Raw genomic sequence first — 18,834 nt, 5'->3', positions numbered from 1 at the left:
AGTGAGCTGAAATCGTGCCACTGCACTCCACCCAGGTGACAGAGTAAGACTCCATCTCAAAAAATATTAATAATAATACAAAAAAATCCTGATAAAGGATGGCCATTTTTTTTTTTTTTTTGCTTATTTATCTAAATCACTTAATCTGCCAGTTTTAAATTATATAAATTTTCATAGTTAAACTGGGTTTTTTAAAAAATAAATAAATAAAATGAAACTATAAAAGCAAAGAAACAAGAAGTAGCGTATGCTTGTTGCAGAACACTTAGAAAATACAGAGACCAGATGCGGTGGCTCACACCTGTAATCCCAGCACTTTGGGAGGCCGAGGCGGGCAGATCACAAGGTCAGGAGATTTAGACCTTCCTGGCTAACATAGCAAAACCCTACTAAAAATACAAAAATTAGCCAGGTGTGGTAGCGGGTGCCTGTAGTCCCAGCTACTTGGGAGGCTGAGGCACAAGAATCACTTGAACCCAGTAGGCGGAGGTTGCAGTGAACCGAGATCGTGCCACTGCACTCCAGCCTGGCAACAGAGCCAGACTCCGTCTCAAAAAAAAAAGAAAAGAAAATGCAGAAAAGTATAAAAAAGAAAAATATTTATCTATAATGCACCATTCACAAATAATGCTGTAAACATTTCGGTGTGTCACCTTCTAGTCTTTTATGTGCTTTGTTTTTTCAATTTTGAAATTCGAGTGCTGTTTCCAACAGTATTTCTGTCTTGCAGGTATCAGCATAGTGTTGAGTGGGCGGCAGAGCTGATGCGTAGACAGGGGCAGGATGAGAGTACAGTGTGCAGAATCCTCAAGGATTACACGAAACCGCTTGAGCATCCTCCTGTGAAAAGGAACGAAGAGGCTCAAGTGTATGACGAGCTTAACTCTGGAATGGTTTCTAACATGGAAGGCACAGCAGGGGGAGAGAGACCTTCTGTGGTAAATGGGGACTCTGGAAAGTCAGGTGGTATGGGTGACCCCAGTGAGCCATTAGGCTGCCTGCAGGAGGGCTCTGGGTGCAACCCAACAACAGACGGCTTTGAGAAAAGTGTGAGAAAGGACGCTGCACCTCTGCCCCAAGTCTGTTGCTGCAAACAAGATGCTCTCATCCTCCAGTGTGGCCCTCACCATGAGGACGGCAGCCAGCACGTCGGCCTCCTGCATGCTGGGGACAGGGGGCCTGACCATGAGTACGTGCTCGTCGAGGAAGTGGAGTGTGCCATGAGCGAGAGGGAGGATGCCCCAAATGAGGAAGTAAGTAGGAGAAAATAAATTGCTTCCTCCAAAGCCATCTGTTCCTGGAGATGTTGGCTAATAGGGATGTCTTTTGCCTGCAGCTGGTAGCTGGCCTATTGTAAGGTCCGAGGGAAGCAGCAGGCTCTGGGCCACAGCAGCTGTGAGGGCCATTTCAACTAAAACCCCAAAGTTGGTGAATAACTTTTTAAAAATTTATAAAATTAAGGCAAGGCCAATGGTACTCTCTCCTTTATTTGAGAGAAAACAAAATGCGGTGATAATTACACCTGATCTTGAGTACAGCTGAGCGAGAAGGGCTCACGTGTGGAAGTCAGCCGTCACGAGAAAAGCCTAGGGAAGCTGGGTGAGAGCTACGTCATTAGGGGACTTGCTGTCAGAGTTACCCTAGAGCTGTCTGGAATTGCTAAAAATTAGAAACAATCTAATGGCTGAATGGGATATGAGATACCCATTCAAAGCAATATCATGTAGACTTAGCATGAGGTTTATGAAGTCATATTAAGAGCATAGGAGCCAGGCACAGTGGCTCACACCACTTTGGGAGGACGAGGCAGGAGGATCACTTGAGGCCAGGAGTTCAAGACCAGCCAGGGCAATATAGCAAGACCTCATTTCTACTAAAAGTGAAAAAAAAAAAATTGCTGGGTGTGGTGGTACATGCCAGTCCCAGCTACTCAAGAGGCTAAGGTGGGAGGATTGCTTGATCCTGGGAGATCAAGGCTGGGCAACAGAGTGAGACCCTGTCTCAAAAAAACAAAAACATAGGCAAATGCTTATTAGGTACAATTGGGTGAAAAAAGCAACACGTAAAATAAAATTCACCAACAAAATGATTACAACTGCAGGAAAAATTCACAGGGAAAAAAGGAAATAAGCCAGAATCTTCATAGTGAAAAAGTTAAAACTTCCTTTTCCACACAAGTAATAAAAAAGCGTTTCTTGGACAAGCGTGGTGCCTCACACCTATAATAAACACTTTGGGAGGCTGAAGCGGGAGGGTTGCTTGAGGCCAGGAGTTCAAGACCAGCCTGGACAACTCTGTCTCTACAAAAAATTAGCCAGGCATGGTGGCACACGCCTGCCTGTAGTCCCAGCTACTGGGAAGGCTGAGGTAGGAGAATTGCTTGAGTCTAGGAATTTGAGGCGGCAGTGAGCTGTGATCACACCACTGCACTCCAGCCCAGGCAATAGAGCAAGAGTCTGTCTCAAATTTTTGTTGTAATCATTTTTTTATAATATTAGCACAATACAATGTGAATCCTGGGAATTTATAAGAAAAATGTTCATTTTAAAATACGTTCTCTATGACATGTAGTGCTTCCATTTGTTCTGTATATATTGTGTTTCTTTCTCTTTAGTTGGTGCAAAGAAACAGATTAATATGCAGAAGAAATCCATATAGGATCTTTGAGTATTTGCAACTCAGCCTAGAAGAGGTATGTTTTCAACATGTTATCATTTCAGCTGTTGGTCTTTGGGCCTGAACTATGCTATATGTGAACCTACCTCACAGTGTAGTTCTGTACGTAATTCAGTTATTGAATATTGTGAGTCAGTATTGAAATCATTATGTGTACCTCCCAAGTAGGCCTGCCCAAATTTCACTCCTCAGCCTTTATTTCATCAGTTCTAAGATATATGTTTGCAATCATTCCACAGAAGATTCGAGGTGTTTTTCTGAGTACTACTTTTCTTGTTAAGATTTTAGATTGCTAGGCCGGGTGCGGTGGCTCACACCTGTAATCCCAGCACTTTGGGAGGCCAAGGCAGGCGGATCACCTGAGATCAGGAGCTCGAGACCAGCCTGGCCAGCATGGTAAAATCCTGTCTCTACCAAAAATATAAAAATTAGCCAGACGTGGTGGCTCATGCTTGTAATCCCAACTATTCAGGAGACTGAGGCAGGAGAATTGCTTGAACCCGGGAGGCGGAGGGTGCAGTGAGCCAAGATTGAGCCATTGCACTCCAGCCTGGGTGACAGGGTGAAACTCTGTCTCAAAAAAAAGGAAAAAAAAAGATTTTATAGTGATGGCTAGGTGTGATGGCTGATGCCTGTAGTCCAACCACTTGCGTGGCTCATGTGGGAGGATTGCTTGAGCCCAGGAGGTTGCGTCTGCAGTTAGCCATGATTGCACTACTGCGCTCCAGCTTGGATGACAGAGTGAGACTGTGTGTCAAACAAAAAGAATAAAAAGATTTCAGATTGTTAACAGATGCTGACTGGTGACGTGGTGGGTAAGGGGGTGGAAAGAAGAAAAAGATGGATTTCGGATTGGCTGAATATTTTGTTACTAATTTTCACTAGCTTTTTAAAAAATACTATAATTCATATACCATATAATTTATCCACTTAAAGAGTACAAGTCACTATTGTTTGGTATGTTCATGGAGTCTCAACTTTTCATAGACTGTGCTACATGATTCAGATCATGTAGTGACTGCTAATTAAGTAAATGGATTTATTTCCTTCTGCAGGATCCCTCTACTTAATGCAGTAGCTACATTCTTGAAAGTTAGCTTGGGCCTGGTGCCATGAATCACACCTGTAATCCCAGCACTCTGGGAGGCCAAGGCAGGCAGATAGCTTGAAGCCAGGAGTTTGAGGCCAGCCTAAGCAACATGGCAAAACCCCATCTCTACAGAAAATGTAAAAATTAGCCAGGTGTGGCAGTACAGGCCTGTAGTCTCAACTACTTGGGTGGCTGAGGTGGGAGGGTTGCTTGAACCTGGGAGGTCGAGACTTTAATGAACCGAGATCATGCCACTGCACGAGCGAGACCCTGTTTCAAAAAAAAAAAAAAAAAAAGTGGCTAAAAGTGGCCTTCCATAAACTCTATCATATTGTCCTGGTGATCTGGAGTTCCTCTAACCTGTGGTCACTTTATGCTCAGTCCCTCTTTTCTTGCTTATGTTGATAGTGCACACAGAAATGTCCTTTCTGCCTTTGAAGATAGCACCCCCTGGGCTCCCCTCTCCTCCAGGAGCTCTGTGATGGCTTTCTTTGATAGTTCCTGCAGTGTCCAGTGTGGTTCTTGGCATACAGGTAGGTCCCAGGGAGTGCTATGGAACACATCCATGTTGGTAATTTTATAGCTGAGACCACAGGAAAGTAATGTGGGGGCCGGGTGTGGTGGCTCACACCTGTAATCCCAGCACTTTGGGAGGCCAAGGAGGGCAGATCACGAGGTCGGGAGATCGAGACCATCCTGGCTTACACGGTGAAACCCTGTCTCTACTAAAAAAACAAAAATTAGCCGGGTGTGGTGGCACACGCCTATAATCCCAGCTACTCAGGAGACTAAGGCAGGAGAATCGCTTGAACCCGGGAGGCAGAGGTTGCAGTGAGCCGAGATTGCACCACTGCACTCCAGCCTAGGCGACAGAGTGAGACTCTGTCTCAAAAACTAAATTAAATTAAATTAAATTGAATTAAAATACAATTCAAAATTCCTTTTCTTGGTTGCACCAGCCACGTTTCAAACACTGAACGGCCACGTGTGGCCACTGGCTACTGTATTGAACAGCACATGCAAAGACATTCCCAGCTTTGTGGAGATCTTTACTAGACAGCCCATGTGTACCTGTTCTTTAGATGTTTGGCCTCTCAGAGCCTCAGATTTCTTCTCTGTAAAGTGGGAGCTGTGTAACATCTTGTTCATAGGATGTTCTGGAAATTAAATAATACATGTAATTGGGTCAGGACAGTACCTGATAATATAGTAGATGCTCAATAAATGTTAGTGCCTGCTACTTTTGTCATTATTAAGTTACTTGTAAAAGCTGATTAGCAGCTAGTTGGAACCTTATTTTTTACAATCACGAAAATGGCCACTGGATACATACTAAGTGCCAGGCATTGGGCTAAGGGCTACCAATACTGAAATAAGTAGAACATGACTTCCGTCTTAAAGATAGCCCAGAAATCATTACAGTTCAGTGTGATAAGCATAGTGTGGCATATGGATCTTGTCAGTATCGCTCTTCCTGTTTCCTTGGGCCCAATGCCTGACATCTATCAGGTGCGTAATAATTATTTGTTAAATGATTTAACGTACAAGATAGGGAATTTGCACAGAAGCTGGTGGAGACCATCCAGCAGGGCTGAAGTGGAAAGCCTTTGTAATCATGATAGCTGAGGATAGTAAAGGATAGATGGGGCTTGCCGCATAGACACAGGGTAGCAAAGGCTCTTTCAGATAGCTCAGCCAAAAAGAACACCAGATGGGGGAGGGTGTGTCCGTGAGTCAGGGTCTGGCCTGGTCCTGGGGCAGCAGGGCACTGCAGGGGGTTCTGTAGGGAAGTGGAGTGCCTAGAGCTAGCATCAGTATGGAGGGTGGGCTAGAGGCCTGGCCTGGGAGGTGGCAGCTGGAGGCGAAGTGTATTTGGTGTCAAATACTGTGAGTTCAGCCGCACTGTTCCAGGTGACCAACTGCTGTCTTTTATTGACAAGTTTTTTTTTTTCCCCCGAGACAGAGTCTCGCTCTGTCGCCCAGGCTGGAGTGCAGTGGCGCGATCTCGGCTCACTGCAAGCTCCGCCTCCCAGATTCACACCATTCTCCTGCCTCAGCCTCCCGAGTGGCTGGGACTGCAGGCGCCCACCAGCACACCCAGCTAAATTTTTTTTTTTGTATTTGTAGTAGAGACAGGGTTTCATCGTGTTAGCCAGGATGGTCTCGATCTCCTGACCTCGTGATCCGCCCTCCTCAGCCTCCCAAAGTGCTGGGATTACAGGGTGTTGACAAATCGTCCGGCCTCTCCTGTTTTTTTAAGAGACGGAGTCTCGCTCTGTCGCCCAGGCTGGAGTGCAGTGGCCGGATCTCAGCTCACTGCAAGCTCCGCCTCCCGGGTTCACGCCATTCTCCTGCCTCAGCCTCCCGAGTAGCTGGGACTACAGGCGCCCGCCACCTCGCCCGGCTAGTTTTTTGTATTTTTTAGTAGAGACGGGGTTTCACCGTGTTAGCCAGGATGGTCTCGATCTCCTGACCTCGTGATCCGCCCGTCTCGGCCTCCCAAAGTGCTGGGATTACAGGCTTGAGCCACCGCGCCCGGCCGCGACAGATTTTTTAAAGGCTGCTGCTACCTGCTGCCTCCTCTTGAACACTCCCTGATGAAAGGCAAGGGTAATAGGAGACAGGAGATGAGGATACTCTGCCTTCTTAGAAGCTGACTGGCACCTGAGAACATACCAGAGATGTGTTCCAGAAGTTTTCAGGGAACATACCATTAAACCTAGCTCTACTTGTCGTTCTGTTTTGGCAGATTTCTTTTGAATGAATCACCCATGTTTGGTGCACTGCATGTACCCGCTCAGTGTTTCTGTGAATGTCAGTCAGGAGCACAGGCAGAATGGCGTCTCACCCCTGCTGTGGTGATTCACAACAGCTCTCTTAAGGGACTCAGAGCGGTAATACACAGCTGACTTAGAAGTCCATTCGGCACTGACATGGGAAGCTTTTGGTCTGCAACCTACCACAGATGTGGACATGCAGCCCTGTAGGGGTGTTTTCATGCCTTTGCCTTGACTCATTCAGAACAGAGATTTGGAAATTTGCATAGAGTAATTGAAGAGCTATAAACTATATTTACCTTAGTTATTTCTGAGTAGCTATTTCTGAAGATTTCTGTTTCCATCTTCTGCATCCTTCAGTGGACACGCACACACACAAACGCTCAAATGCTTTGCTCTTTAAATTTTTTGTTTTTATGTTTTTTAGAGACACAGTTTCTCTCTGTTGCCCAGGCTGGAGTGCAGTGGCACCATCGTGGCTCACTGAAGCCTCATACTCCTGAGCTCAAGGTATCCTACCACCTCAGCCTCCTGAGTAGCTAGAACTATAGGTGCATGCCACCCCACATCTGGCTAATTTTTTAATCAAATGCTTTTTAATTAGCAAGATCCAGTGAAAAATAGATTGATTTGGGGGACCGAAATTTTTTTTTAATCAAACGAAAGTTGATTTCACTGTAAATTAAAAGCAGTTGCATAATGCTGTCATAAAGTTAGGGCCATCAACTTTTTTTTTTTTTTTTTTTGAGACACCGTCTCGCTCTGTCACCTAAGCTGCAGTGCAGTGGCGTGATCTCAGCACACTGCAGCCTCTGCCTCCCGGGTTCAGGTGATCCACCTCAGCCTCCTGGTAGCTGGAACTACAGGCACACACCATCACACCCAGCTAATTTTTGTATTTTTAGTAGAGATGGGGTTTCGCCATATTGGTCAGGCTGCTCTCAAACTCCTGGCCTCAAGTGATCTGCCCGTCTTGGCCTCCCAAAGTGCTGGGATTACAGGCATGAGCCACCACACCCTGCCAGGCAGTCAACTTTTGAAGGTTAAGGAGATTTAACATTTAAATTTCCCAAGATCCAAAGTAGTCGTGTTTAATTTTACTATCCCTGTGTGTGCTGTTGGGAAACTAATGGGAGGAGATTTAATAGGGGTGGTGCAGACCAGCTCACTCATTCCCAGCAAGATTCCTTCCATGGCAGCACCCCAGTAGGGCCCTGCATTCCAGGTCTAATCCTTTGCTTGAGGGACTAAGAAGTTCGGATTTGTTAGAGCACAGAAAATGACTTGAGCTCTAGGAGCAGCATTCAGGCTGAGTGTGCTCACAAGAGCCTGGGGAATAAACTAGAGTGTGAGTTTATTAACATTAGCAAAGGCCCCACCACCTGCCTTTCCATATTGGCATATTCTCTTCATGTAGAAAATTCAGGTGCCAAAGGGTAATATAATTGGAAGGCTGCTTGGTGAACACGGAGTCAGCCCGTGAGGAGTGAGCTGGATAATCCAAATGCTTAAGGATGTCAGGCCCACGTGTCCTTCTCCCCAAGGAGGGATAAACTGTTTTTAACTTGATACTGATGATTCTAAGATTGTCGTAAGTCTTTCATTTAATTATTTTACTTAATGTGGTAGCATTTATTCTTTTTCTTGAAAAGCCACCATTGAATTGAGGTATATCAAACAAAAAGCTGCTAACATCTAGACTGGAGGTAGTGTGGTGCATGCATTGGTCTGCCACCGAACCCTTGGGTCGGAGTCTCATCCTGTGTGCATTGCGAAGACCTTGCCACTGTCACCAGATTCCCCATTTGCTGACTTTCCTCACTCACTCTGTGTCACATTCTTTAACTGTGTTGATACCATTCAGTTGTGGCTCTGAGTTTGCCGATGCATGTCGATTTCTTAGTCTAACTCTGGTGTTGGAGGCTACCTTACTGGTACTTCTGTGTATTGTTTGTATATAGTTATAAAGCTTTTAAAGAAGAAAACAAAAGAAAGTGGTCCCCACACAGGAGGACTAGGTAGGAATGCTTGGAAACAAAGGGGCACACCAGCGTCGGGCGACAGCTCTCCGTGTGCCTGACAGCAGCAGTCTCAGTTGGGTCTCGTTTACGCATCTTCTTGTGCCTGGCTCTTCCATTTTGTACCTCACCTGTTTTTTCCACATTCCTTTTCCCCTTCTTAGTGTCCATAATGTGGATTCCAAGTATCAGAATCCAGTGATTAGAATGTCTAAGATTCTTCCCTAGAATTTTGCAGTTATTTTTTACTGCTATGTTGTTTGACTAGTCTCCCTCCCCTGCAATGGATCGGTGACTTTCCTTCTATCTAAACTTCTGAAAATTTTCCAGAGACTTCAACTGTGAGACAGTTTGGGTCCTTTTAGCAAGAATATATACTTACAGCAGAGCCTTTTGATTAAGGTTTGAAAAACTATTCTAATTTTTTTCTGTAAATATATTTATATTCTCTTATATACCCAGACACACAGGAAACTTTGGGTGAACTGCTTTGAGGATTGGGTTTTGTTTTAAAAGCCTTTGTGTGCTGGCGGGCAGGACAGAGAAGAACTGCAGTTTTGCTCTTTGTTTCATTGATCCTTGTTTTAAGCCTACAGCACCCAGTATTCCCAGGCAGTCTCCCCTCCCAAGTACTAACCAGGCCCAACGCTGCTTAGCTTCTGAAATCAGACAAGATCAGGCACGTTCAGAGTAGCATGACTGTAGGCCTTATTAATTTTTAAAGTTCACTTGGAATCATTAGAGTAGCCAAGAAAAAGGAGATCTTACTGCAGCTGTTAATAAAACATAAGTAGCAATATAGTCTTGGTATAGGAAAGGAAAGATTGGGCCACAATCTACAAACAGACCCATTTATAGATGGGATTTCAGGGTACAATAAAAATAACACTTCATATTAGTGAAGAAAAGATTCATGGTGTTGGGACAGCTGATTAGCCATTTGGAAAAGACAAAGCTAAAATCCCATCTCCTAACATACACAAAAATAAATTTCAGGTCAATTAAAGATATAAAGGGAAATTTAAAATAGAAAACAAGGATAATTATTTATGCTTTTTTTTTTTTTTTTTTTTTTTTTTTTTTTTTTTTTAAAGACAGGGACTCTCTCTGTCACCTAAGCTGCAGTGCAGTGGTACAATATCAGCTCACTGCAGCCTCAGTCTCCTGAGCCCAAGCAGTCCTGCCATCTCAGCCTCCCGAGTAGTTGGGACCACAGGCACACGCCACCACACCAGCTAATTTTTGTATTTTTGGTAAAGATGGGGTTTCGCTGTGTTGCCCAGGTTTCAAACTGCTGGGCTCAAGTGATCCACCAGCCTCGGCCTCCCAAAGTGCTGGGATTACAGGTGTGAGCCACCCTGCCTGTGTTTTATATATTTTTGAGATATGGATAAGTTCTTCTAAGAGGCCATAATATATAGATTTCATTACCTAGAGATTTAAAACTATGTTAAAGACAAAGGCAAAATTACAGGCAAAAGATGAAATGGGAAAAAAATATTTGCCACATGCAGTATAACACACAATAGACAGTGTTCTTGGCATTCCTCGTTTTCCTCAGCTGTAGTGTTCTCCTTCAGAGGACGATAGTGAAGATTGAATGCAGCGTGATATGTGTGACGTCTCTCTGTCCTGGAAGACACTTAGCAATGTATATTCCTCATTGTGTCCCCATCCCTCTCCCAGCTAGCCAACTTCCCTGGGTGGAGTGAAGACATAGCTTTAGTTCACAAAATGGCAGATATTTTTAAATGAATATATTTTCTGTAAATTTAAAATGAACTTCAGTGCAATGTGTTTTATGGGCAGTTTGGAGAAAGACGTGTGTGTCCTGAGGGAGGGCTAGCTCTCACAAGAAAAAACACTTCTTGGAAATTGTGCTTTATTTTTGCTTGAATTGATGTAGCAGCTAATGACGTTCAGTGATGTATAGACAATGACCAGCACAGTTCCTGGCACATGTAATAGGTGCTCATTTGGTTCCTGCCTTTATTCTCTGCCTGATAGGACATACATACTCTGTCTCTAAATTGATGATGATGATCACAAAATAGATCTTTTACTTAAATGGTGGAAGTATTGCACAGTGACTAGGTCTTTCACACACACAGTGACTAGATCACATTAGTAGAATACACTTTTTTCCTGGTTAGGCACCTACAACTGTATTCACATATGCCAGATGGCATATTCCACATGCAACATCTTCCTTACCTCTGCTTTTAGCCAGTGACATTTTAAACCATACTTTTTGTGAACTGGACATGGGGATGATTCAGTATTCATTTCAGGGATAATTAGATTGCCATGCCAGTTAGCTAATGTATTCCATTGTTTTATAGGGATCTGTTATTGAGATCTATTTTTCCATTACAACACTTGAGGGCCCTGACTACATTTAGCAGTATGATGTTAAAAACTATCATTAAACTTATCCTTCCATCTTATTAGTACTGTGAAAGTAAAACTTAATAATGCGATTGCAGGGGATATGATTGTCAACCTCTACAGACCTCTCTAGTCTACTGATTAATTTTAAATAAAACCAACTCAATTGAATTAAGATCCCCTCCATTGGTAATAAGTGCCTAGTCACATTTTGCATAGATTGGTAAAAGCCAATCACCATTTTAAGCAAATAAAAATGAGATAATGGTTTCATTCACTCTTGGGGAAATGTATGCTTGCTGATAATGAAAACACATCAGTTTTTGAGGAACTTACATTTTAGCAGATATCAGGAAAGAATCTCTTATTAGGCAAGGATGGGATTGAACTTTTTTTTCCAGGCTATGCTATCCAGTTATTAGAAAGGGAAGAAAACTAAGGCCAGCCACAGTGGCTCATGCCTGTAATCTCAGTGCTTGGGGAGGCCGAGGCAGGCAGATCACCTGAGGTCAGGAGTTCCAGAAAGGAGGAAAACTAAAATTAATTGAGCTTTTAGGTGCTTTTCATAACTTATTAAATCTTTGTGTGATTTCTGGGACCTGTTGTGGGGTGGGAGGAAGCGGGAGGGATAGCATTAGGAGATACACCTAATGTAAATGACGAGTTAATGGGTGTAGCACACCAACATGGCACATGTATACATACGTAACAAACGTACACGTTGTGCGCATGTACCCTAGAACATAAAGTATAATTTAAAAAATAAAAATCTTTGTGTGATTTAATCTTATTAAATATTTAGCTAAAAAAAAAATATTTAGCTAAGAAAGCGTTATGATCCTCATTGTATAGATGAGGCATGGAGAATTTAAGTGATACTTCCAAGGCCCTAGCTAACAGTGACGATTTGAGCTCAGGTCTGTCAGATCTCAAACTTCATTCTTTGTGTTACACTATTCTGAACCAAGAAGTGCAAATTGTGTTGAGGAAACAACTTTATCTTTTCCATTGCACCTTTTGGCCTGTAGTCCATCTGAAAAACAGCAGTATTCTGTATTAATAAGTAGTGAGTGATGGAAAGAGAAAAGGTCAAAATAAAATTGTGGGCCACTTGGCAGGGCTGTCAACAGCAGTGAAAGAAGTGGAACACAATGTTCACACTGAGAAGAGATGAGCTGAGTGAGGTGCAGAGACCTGCTGTAGGGTGGCTCTGGCTGTTGGGGCCTAAGCCAAGGGCAGGATTGGGGACCTGTCTTTTTTGTCTTTCAGCACAAGCATTGAACACCTAACACGTACTAGACCCCTTTCTAGGCCAAGGGAACAGCAGGCAGTTTCTGTTCTGCCAGAGTTTACATTCTAATCGGAGGAACACATGTAAGAGAAAGATTTTCAGACAAAAGTAAGTGCTCTGGAGGTGATCAGGATGTGGGTTACTTAGACTCAGTGGCCAAGGAAGACCTCTCCGAGAGGTGACCTTTGAGTCTGGAGCAGAACATGCCAGATAGCAGGAGTAGCGATTACAGAGGCAAAGGCCTGAATGAGCTTAGTGTCTTCAGGAGACAGAAGTGCAGACAGGACGTCTGGAAAGAGCAGTGGTAAGATCGTGCAGGGACCTGGAGCTGGTGGCAAGCAGTTTGGACTTTATTCTAAGGGCAGTGAAATCTCTTTGGAGGGTTTTAATTAGGGGAACGACATGATCTTCATGTGCCAAGAAGATGAATCTGGATGCTGTGAGAGTGGACTGTAGAGGGCTCAGAACAGGGAGGGTGTCACAGGAGGCAGGAAGGAGCCACCCACAGGCTGGGACCAGGAAGGCGATAGGAAAAAGTGGAATAGAAGGTGACTACCTTCATCTCCAGAAATGCTCTAGATTTGGATTTGGGTAAAACTAAAGTAGTGGTTCCTCATATTTGTCAGTGTTTATCAAATTATGAATTAAAACAAAAATGATGAGTATCTATTTAACACATTTAAAAATAATAATAGTGATGTCTTCAACAGCACATATACTAAAATTGGAACAATGCAGAGATTAGTATGACCCCTGCCCATGGATGACACAAGTTTGTGAAGCCTTCCATATTAAAAACAACAACAACCCATACCTTGACATAAATAATTTAATGTAAGTTTTTAATGAAAAATAACTATATTTTCCAAAACAAAAAATTTAGTGAGAAGAGGCTTCGTTTTTCATTTTTGCAAGTCGATTTAAGGTCTGATTTCCTGAAAGTCATCTAGATTCTTGCATCTGCTTCTGGCTCCAGTCTTGGACCATCACACATCTTATAGTCACTGGAGAGAGCACAAATGAGGCAGATAACACCACGTTATTATGAAGTGGTTTTGACCTTGAGACCTCCTGCAAGGGTCTTGGGGATCCCAGGATCCCCAGACCACCCTTTGCGAACTGCCCCTGTGAAGAGAGATGTCATCAGATAGCCAGGCAGAGAATGACAAGGTATTCACTGCTTGGAAGTCCTTCCACCCATATTACTTGTGCTGTCTTTTGTTCTGTGTGTGCTGGCTTAGGGGTGGGATGGAAGGACAGTGAGGAAACACGCTGAATGAGCAGTTTGTCAGTGCCTTGTTGCTGCACAATAGCCTCAAGGCTCATGACAGGGAGGGGATTATGTTTCTGCTCCCACACTGCACAAGAGGACCCCTCCTTGTCTGTGTCTGCTGGAAGCAGCAGTGAGAGCTGAAGCAGAATATTTGATGTTTGGTTATAAATCTCATTTTTCACCTTCATATTTAAAAAGAAATGTAGTCCCATTTTACCACTGGCTACCATTTGGTCACTACCTGCTATGCACCAATCTCATGGGAGTCCCTTCAGTGGTATCTGTAGACCCTAAGCGCCCTGGATAGGCAAAGCCAACAACACATGTCTCTTTGGGTGGTGTCAGTTGTTTGGCAGTGTATTATTTTAACAGAAAGCCATTTTCATTTCCATTAAATGTGATTGTATTCAACTGGAGCCAATTTTCTTTGCCATTCCTACAGGCTTCCCCGCACATAGTAAAAATATGTCATCATATGAGGTCAGTGCAAACATAGGGTTCTAGAAAATCATTTCACCAAAGATAACTGGGAAACTAGTATTTTGTCAGGTAAGCAAAATCAGCACTGCCCCATACTTTTCACACATTTTTTTCTATATATATTTTTCTCAATTTAAATATGGTTATTTAATTGTACAGGGAGAAACTCCAATGAACAACAATTTCTATTGCTACACCTGTTAACGTCATTTTTCAGTTATATAGGTTTTTTAGGGAATAAATATGGAAACATTCATAAAAATCTTTTATTTTTTATTGATTTAAACCAGTTGGTAACATTTGTATTTTCTTAGATTTTTTTTTTTAAATCTAAGACATTCAAATGAACCATTTATATTAAAAATATGTGACCTTTTTGATGATGACTTAAGGGCATTAATTTGTATTGAAGTGAAAAGAGATCAGTCTGTAAAATAGTTTCACAAGATTGTGGAACTATTTGTAATGAGCATTTTCTGCTTGCTGTATTTTCAGGCCTTCTTCTTGGTTTATGCTCTGGGATGTTTAAGTATTTACTATGAGAAGGTAAGATGCTTTGTTTACATACAATCCACTTAAAATTTCCCTATTGTTAAAAGCAGGTTGTACTAATTTCTATATTGCATTAATACAAATGTTTCTACTCTTACTGAATAAAATAGGAATTGAATTTTTCTCTAAAGTTTTGGATTTGGGTTCTGAGGTGGGACTGTTCGAGCAAAAGGCATCTTTGACCCCTTTTTGCATTTCATTCCTTGAAACTAGGAGAGATACAGTATCTTATACTGTATAATAATTAGGTCAGATCACTAGATCAGGAGATCGAGACCATCCTGGCTAACATGGTGAAACCCTGTCTCTACTAAAAATACTAAAAAAAAAATTAGTCGGATCTTTACTAAAAATACAAAAAAATTAGTCGGGCGTGGTGGTGGACACCTGTAGTCCCAGCTACCCGGGAGGCTGAAGCAGGAGAATGGCATGAACCCAGGGGGCGGAGCTTGCAGTGAGCAGATATTACGCCACTGCGCTCCAGCCTGGGCGACAGAGCAAGACTCTGTCTCAGAAAAAAAAGGACATCTGTGTCAGAATAGTATTAAAAATTAACAAAAGTAAAAGTTACCAGTATTTGGCACCTACTATGATAAAAGCTATACGTTAGGTACTTTACATGCACTATTTATAGTCCTTACCACCACCTGGTAAGAATTTGCAGATAAAGTAACTGAGGCTCAGAGAAAATAAGTAATGTACCCAAAGTCACACAACTAGTCCAAGTAACTCCAAAGCCCATGACTTTGTGCTGTAGCCTGCTGCCTTTAGAAGAGAGATAATTGTAAAATAATTCAAATAAAATGAAAAAGAGAAAAGTAAACAGAACAGTAAATGGAACAGAGAAGGTGTATTCTCTTTGACTCTTGGGAGCACATAATTTAATCGTTCATCAAATTCTAATTGCATAAATACTGTTCATGGGTATTCTAGCGGTTTGTAAGCAGTGTCTGCCTGACAGATGCCTCATTTTCCCAAATGGTGGCCATTCTTAGCCCCACCCTGCTTCTTCTCATGGGCCTTACCTGAAATTTGTCAGAACATTACAGCTGTGACATAAAAGCCTCAACATCTGAACAACATTGCACTGTGTTGGAAATTCAACCTTCTCTATGAGACTGTTGCTTGTTAGAAGAGGGGGTTGAGTGTTTACTCGCAGTGGGGTCACAAGGTCACACAGGTATGGAATTTTTGCATTAGGAACAACTGCAAAAAAAACTCTAGCCTATTGTATTATAATCTTAGGCTGGGACAAACTGAGCTAGTCTCACTGAGTGACTGAGCCTTAAATCAGCTGAAAAATTGATTGTTTCAGTAACTACTGAAATGAAGCAAAAAATTTCCAAACTTACCTAGTTATTTTGTTGTCATTGTATTTTTGGTAATGATACATCAGAATATTCTCTAGACCAAACCATTCTCATTCTCTTTGACTCCCACATTAAAAACAAAGTTGTCTTATAAGCAGTTAATTATTAATTTGTGCCATCAGATAAATTCTCTAGTTTCAAACACTAAATTTTGGATTTTTTTTTTTTTAAGTTTTACTATAAAATTATTTTTTGTTCTTCTGAACGTGATCTGACATAGAGTAGCTACTTGTTAAAGATCTGTGAAATGTTGTCAGGCACTGCCCTCCAGCCTTGGTGGGCTTGTTACAGTGAGCCCCCTGCATGTGCTGGTTCCTCTGCCTGGAATGTCCATCCCGGCACACCACCACCCCCCGTCCAGCCCCTTTCCCTCACTACTTCTCGTGCTCAAATGCTGCCTTTTCTAAGTCCTCTGGAGCAGTGTTGTGCAATAGAAGGACATTGAGAGCCTCAGATGGGAGCCATGTGTATATAATTTCAGATTTTCTGGTAGCCACATTAAAAATGTTTTTTAAAAAGCAGGTGGAATTTTAATACAATATTACACAGTTTATTTAACCCAACTTATTCAAAGTTATTGAAATAGTTTATATTCCCTATTTTTTTTTTTTCATACTAAGTAGGAAGTCAGTGTGTATTTTACACTTAGAGCCCCTCTCAGTTCAGACTAGGTGTGTATGGCTGGCAGCTGCCTCACTGGACAGTGCAGGGCCAGACCTTCTTGCTAAATTGCTCTACTGGGAGTGAGCCGAGATCGCGCCACTGCACTCCAGCCTGGGTGACAGAGCGAGACTCTGTCTCAAAAATAAAATAAAATAAATTGCTGTGCGGGGGGAAATGCGTTTTATTCGCTGCTTCAGCTCCACACTTAGTATAGATGTTGACGCTCTGGCTGAACGGAGGGAGAATGCATACACAGTAATGCTTTTTGTTTTTTGTAAATAACTTTAGGAGCCTTTAACGATAGTGAAACTCTGGAAAGCTTTCACTGTAGTTCAGCCCACGTTCAGAACCACCTACATGGCCTACCATTACTTTCGAAGCAAGGGCTGGGTGCCCAAAGTGGGACTCAAGTACGGGACAGATTTATGTAAGTAATTCTTCGTGTGGCGTGTGTGAGAATGGAGTTTATATCAGATTTGCCCTAGAACATCAAATTGGTCATGTGTGCTGTTGACGATGTTTTCTAAGAAGGCATCCTTTGGGTTTAGATAAGATTATTGGATATTTGGATTGGGGTAAGGGTAAGTGCAAAAAGAGAAAAGGCAGTCTAGGGAGAAAGCCTAGGAGTAGAAGCTTGCAACCCCATTTCAGGCCTTCCCTCTTGTTTGCTCTGTAATCTTAGAAAAGTGTTGTGACTGGGCACGGTGGCTCACGCCTATAATCCCAGCACTTTGGGAGGCCGAGTCGGGTGGATCACGAGGTCAGGAGATAGAGACCATCCTGACTAACACGGTGAAACCCCATCTCTACTAAAAAATATAAAAAATTAACCAGGCATGGTGGCAGGCGCCTATAGTCCCAGCTGCTCTGGAGGCTGAGGCAGGAGAATGGCATGAACCTGGGAGGCAGAGCTTGCAGTGAGCCAAGATCGCCCCACTGCACTCCAGCCTGGGCAACAGAGTGAGACTCTGTCTCAAAAGAAAAAAAAAAAGAAAAGCATTCTATAGCACCCACCCCCACGTCTCACTAGCCATGAGACTGGGTAATTTGGGAGAGTCCCTTATCCCCAGGCCTCAGTGGCCTCATCTGCCGAGTGAGAACAGTCATATAATTGTAATAATCGCCGCAGCCATCATTGAGCACTTGCCATGTGCCAAGCATTTTACTAAGTATTTTACATCCATCATCTTGTTTAATCCTTATAGCAGTCCTATGCAGTGGAGACTCTTATTGTCTTCATTTTCTGATAGGGAGACTACAGTTTAGAAAAAGTAGGTCATTGCCCATAATAGTTTCCAGGGCCGGTAACTTGCAGAACTGGGCTTTGAATTCTGGAGCCCAGGCTTTTAGAAATGTCTAACAGTACTGCCTCCCTTGATCTTTTTTTTTTTTTTTTAATTAAATCAATACTTTATTTACTTAATTTTTTTAACTTTACATTTAGGGCCAGGTGCAGTGGCTCACGCCTGTAATCCCAGCACTTTGGGAGGCCGAGGCAGGCAGATCACTTGAGGTCAGGAGTTTGAGACCAGCTTGACCAACATGATGAAACCCTGTTGATACTAAAAATACAAAAATTAGCTGGCTGGGCGTGGTAGCAGGCACCTGTAATCCCAGCTATTTGGAAGGCTGAGGCAGAAAAATTGCTTGATCCCGGGAGGCAGAGGTTGTAGTGAGCTGAGATCATGCCACTGCACTCCAGCCTGGGTGACAGAGGGAGACTCCAAAAAAAAAAAAAATTAGGTTCAAGGGTACATGTGAAAGTTTGTTATATAGGTAAACTCATGTGACAGGGGTTTGTTGTACAGATTATTTGATCACCCAGGTGCTAAGCCTAGTATCCAGTAGTTATTTTTTCTGATCCTCTCCCTCCTCCCACCCTTCACCCTCAAGTAGACCCCAGAGTCTGTTGTTCCCTTCTTTGTGTTCATAAATTCTCTTCATTTAGTTCCCACTTACAAGTAAGAATATGCGGTATTTGGTTGTCTGTTCCTGGGTTAGTTTGCTAAAGATAATAGCCTTGCCGGGCGCGGTGGCTCAAGCCTGTAATCCCAGCACTTTGGGAGGCTGAGACGGGCGGATCACAAGGTCAGGAGATCGAGACCATCCTGGCTAACACGGTGAAACCCCGTCTCTACTAAAAAATACAAAAAACTAGCCGGGCGAGGTGGCGGGCGCCTGTGGTCCCAGCTACTCCGGAGGCTGAGGCAGGAGAATGGCGTAAACCCGGGAGGCGGAGCTTGCAGTGAGCTGAGA

The 18,834-nt window shown here is 43.0% G+C and overlaps 1 protein-coding gene, 1 non-coding gene and 1 pseudogene across 5 annotated transcripts in view; 2 read left to right on the top strand and 1 right to left on the bottom strand.

Moving 5' to 3' along the window:
* Window positions 1-532: 532 nt before the first annotated feature.
* LOC116273738 (tRNA-splicing endonuclease subunit Sen2-like) overlaps window positions 533-18,834 on the top strand; it is a 30,829-nt gene continuing 12,527 nt past the window's right edge. For 2 of the 4 annotated variants that reach the window (XR_004182091.1, XM_031663122.1), the window contains exons 1-4: window positions 533-1,253; window positions 2,615-2,692; window positions 14,489-14,539; window positions 16,867-17,005. Coding sequence is in view for 3 of the 4 variants with exons in the window: in XM_031663122.1 (XP_031518982.1) it covers window positions 765-1,253; window positions 2,615-2,692; window positions 14,489-14,539; window positions 16,867-17,005 (757 nt within the window). In the remaining variant the exon portion in view is untranslated. The remainder of the gene's footprint in view (window positions 1,254-2,614; window positions 2,693-14,488; window positions 14,540-16,866; window positions 17,006-18,834) is intronic. The other 2 variants (XM_031663120.1, XM_031663121.1) reach the window with 2 other exon arrangements.
* Window positions 9,149-9,268, bottom strand: LOC116274083 (annotated as a pseudogene).
* Window positions 12,935-13,036, top strand: LOC116273951. Its single transcript, XR_004182449.1, has one exon. It is a non-coding gene; the product is annotated as a U6 spliceosomal RNA (small nuclear RNA).

The sequence above is a fragment of the Papio anubis genome, chromosome 2 (assembly GCF_008728515.1).
Source record: "Papio anubis isolate 15944 chromosome 2, Panubis1.0, whole genome shotgun sequence".
Classification (NCBI taxonomy): Eukaryota; Metazoa; Chordata; class Mammalia; order Primates; family Cercopithecidae; genus Papio; species Papio anubis.
Note: the sequence above shows the minus strand (reverse complement) of the source record. Positions and strands in the feature narration are given on the sequence as shown.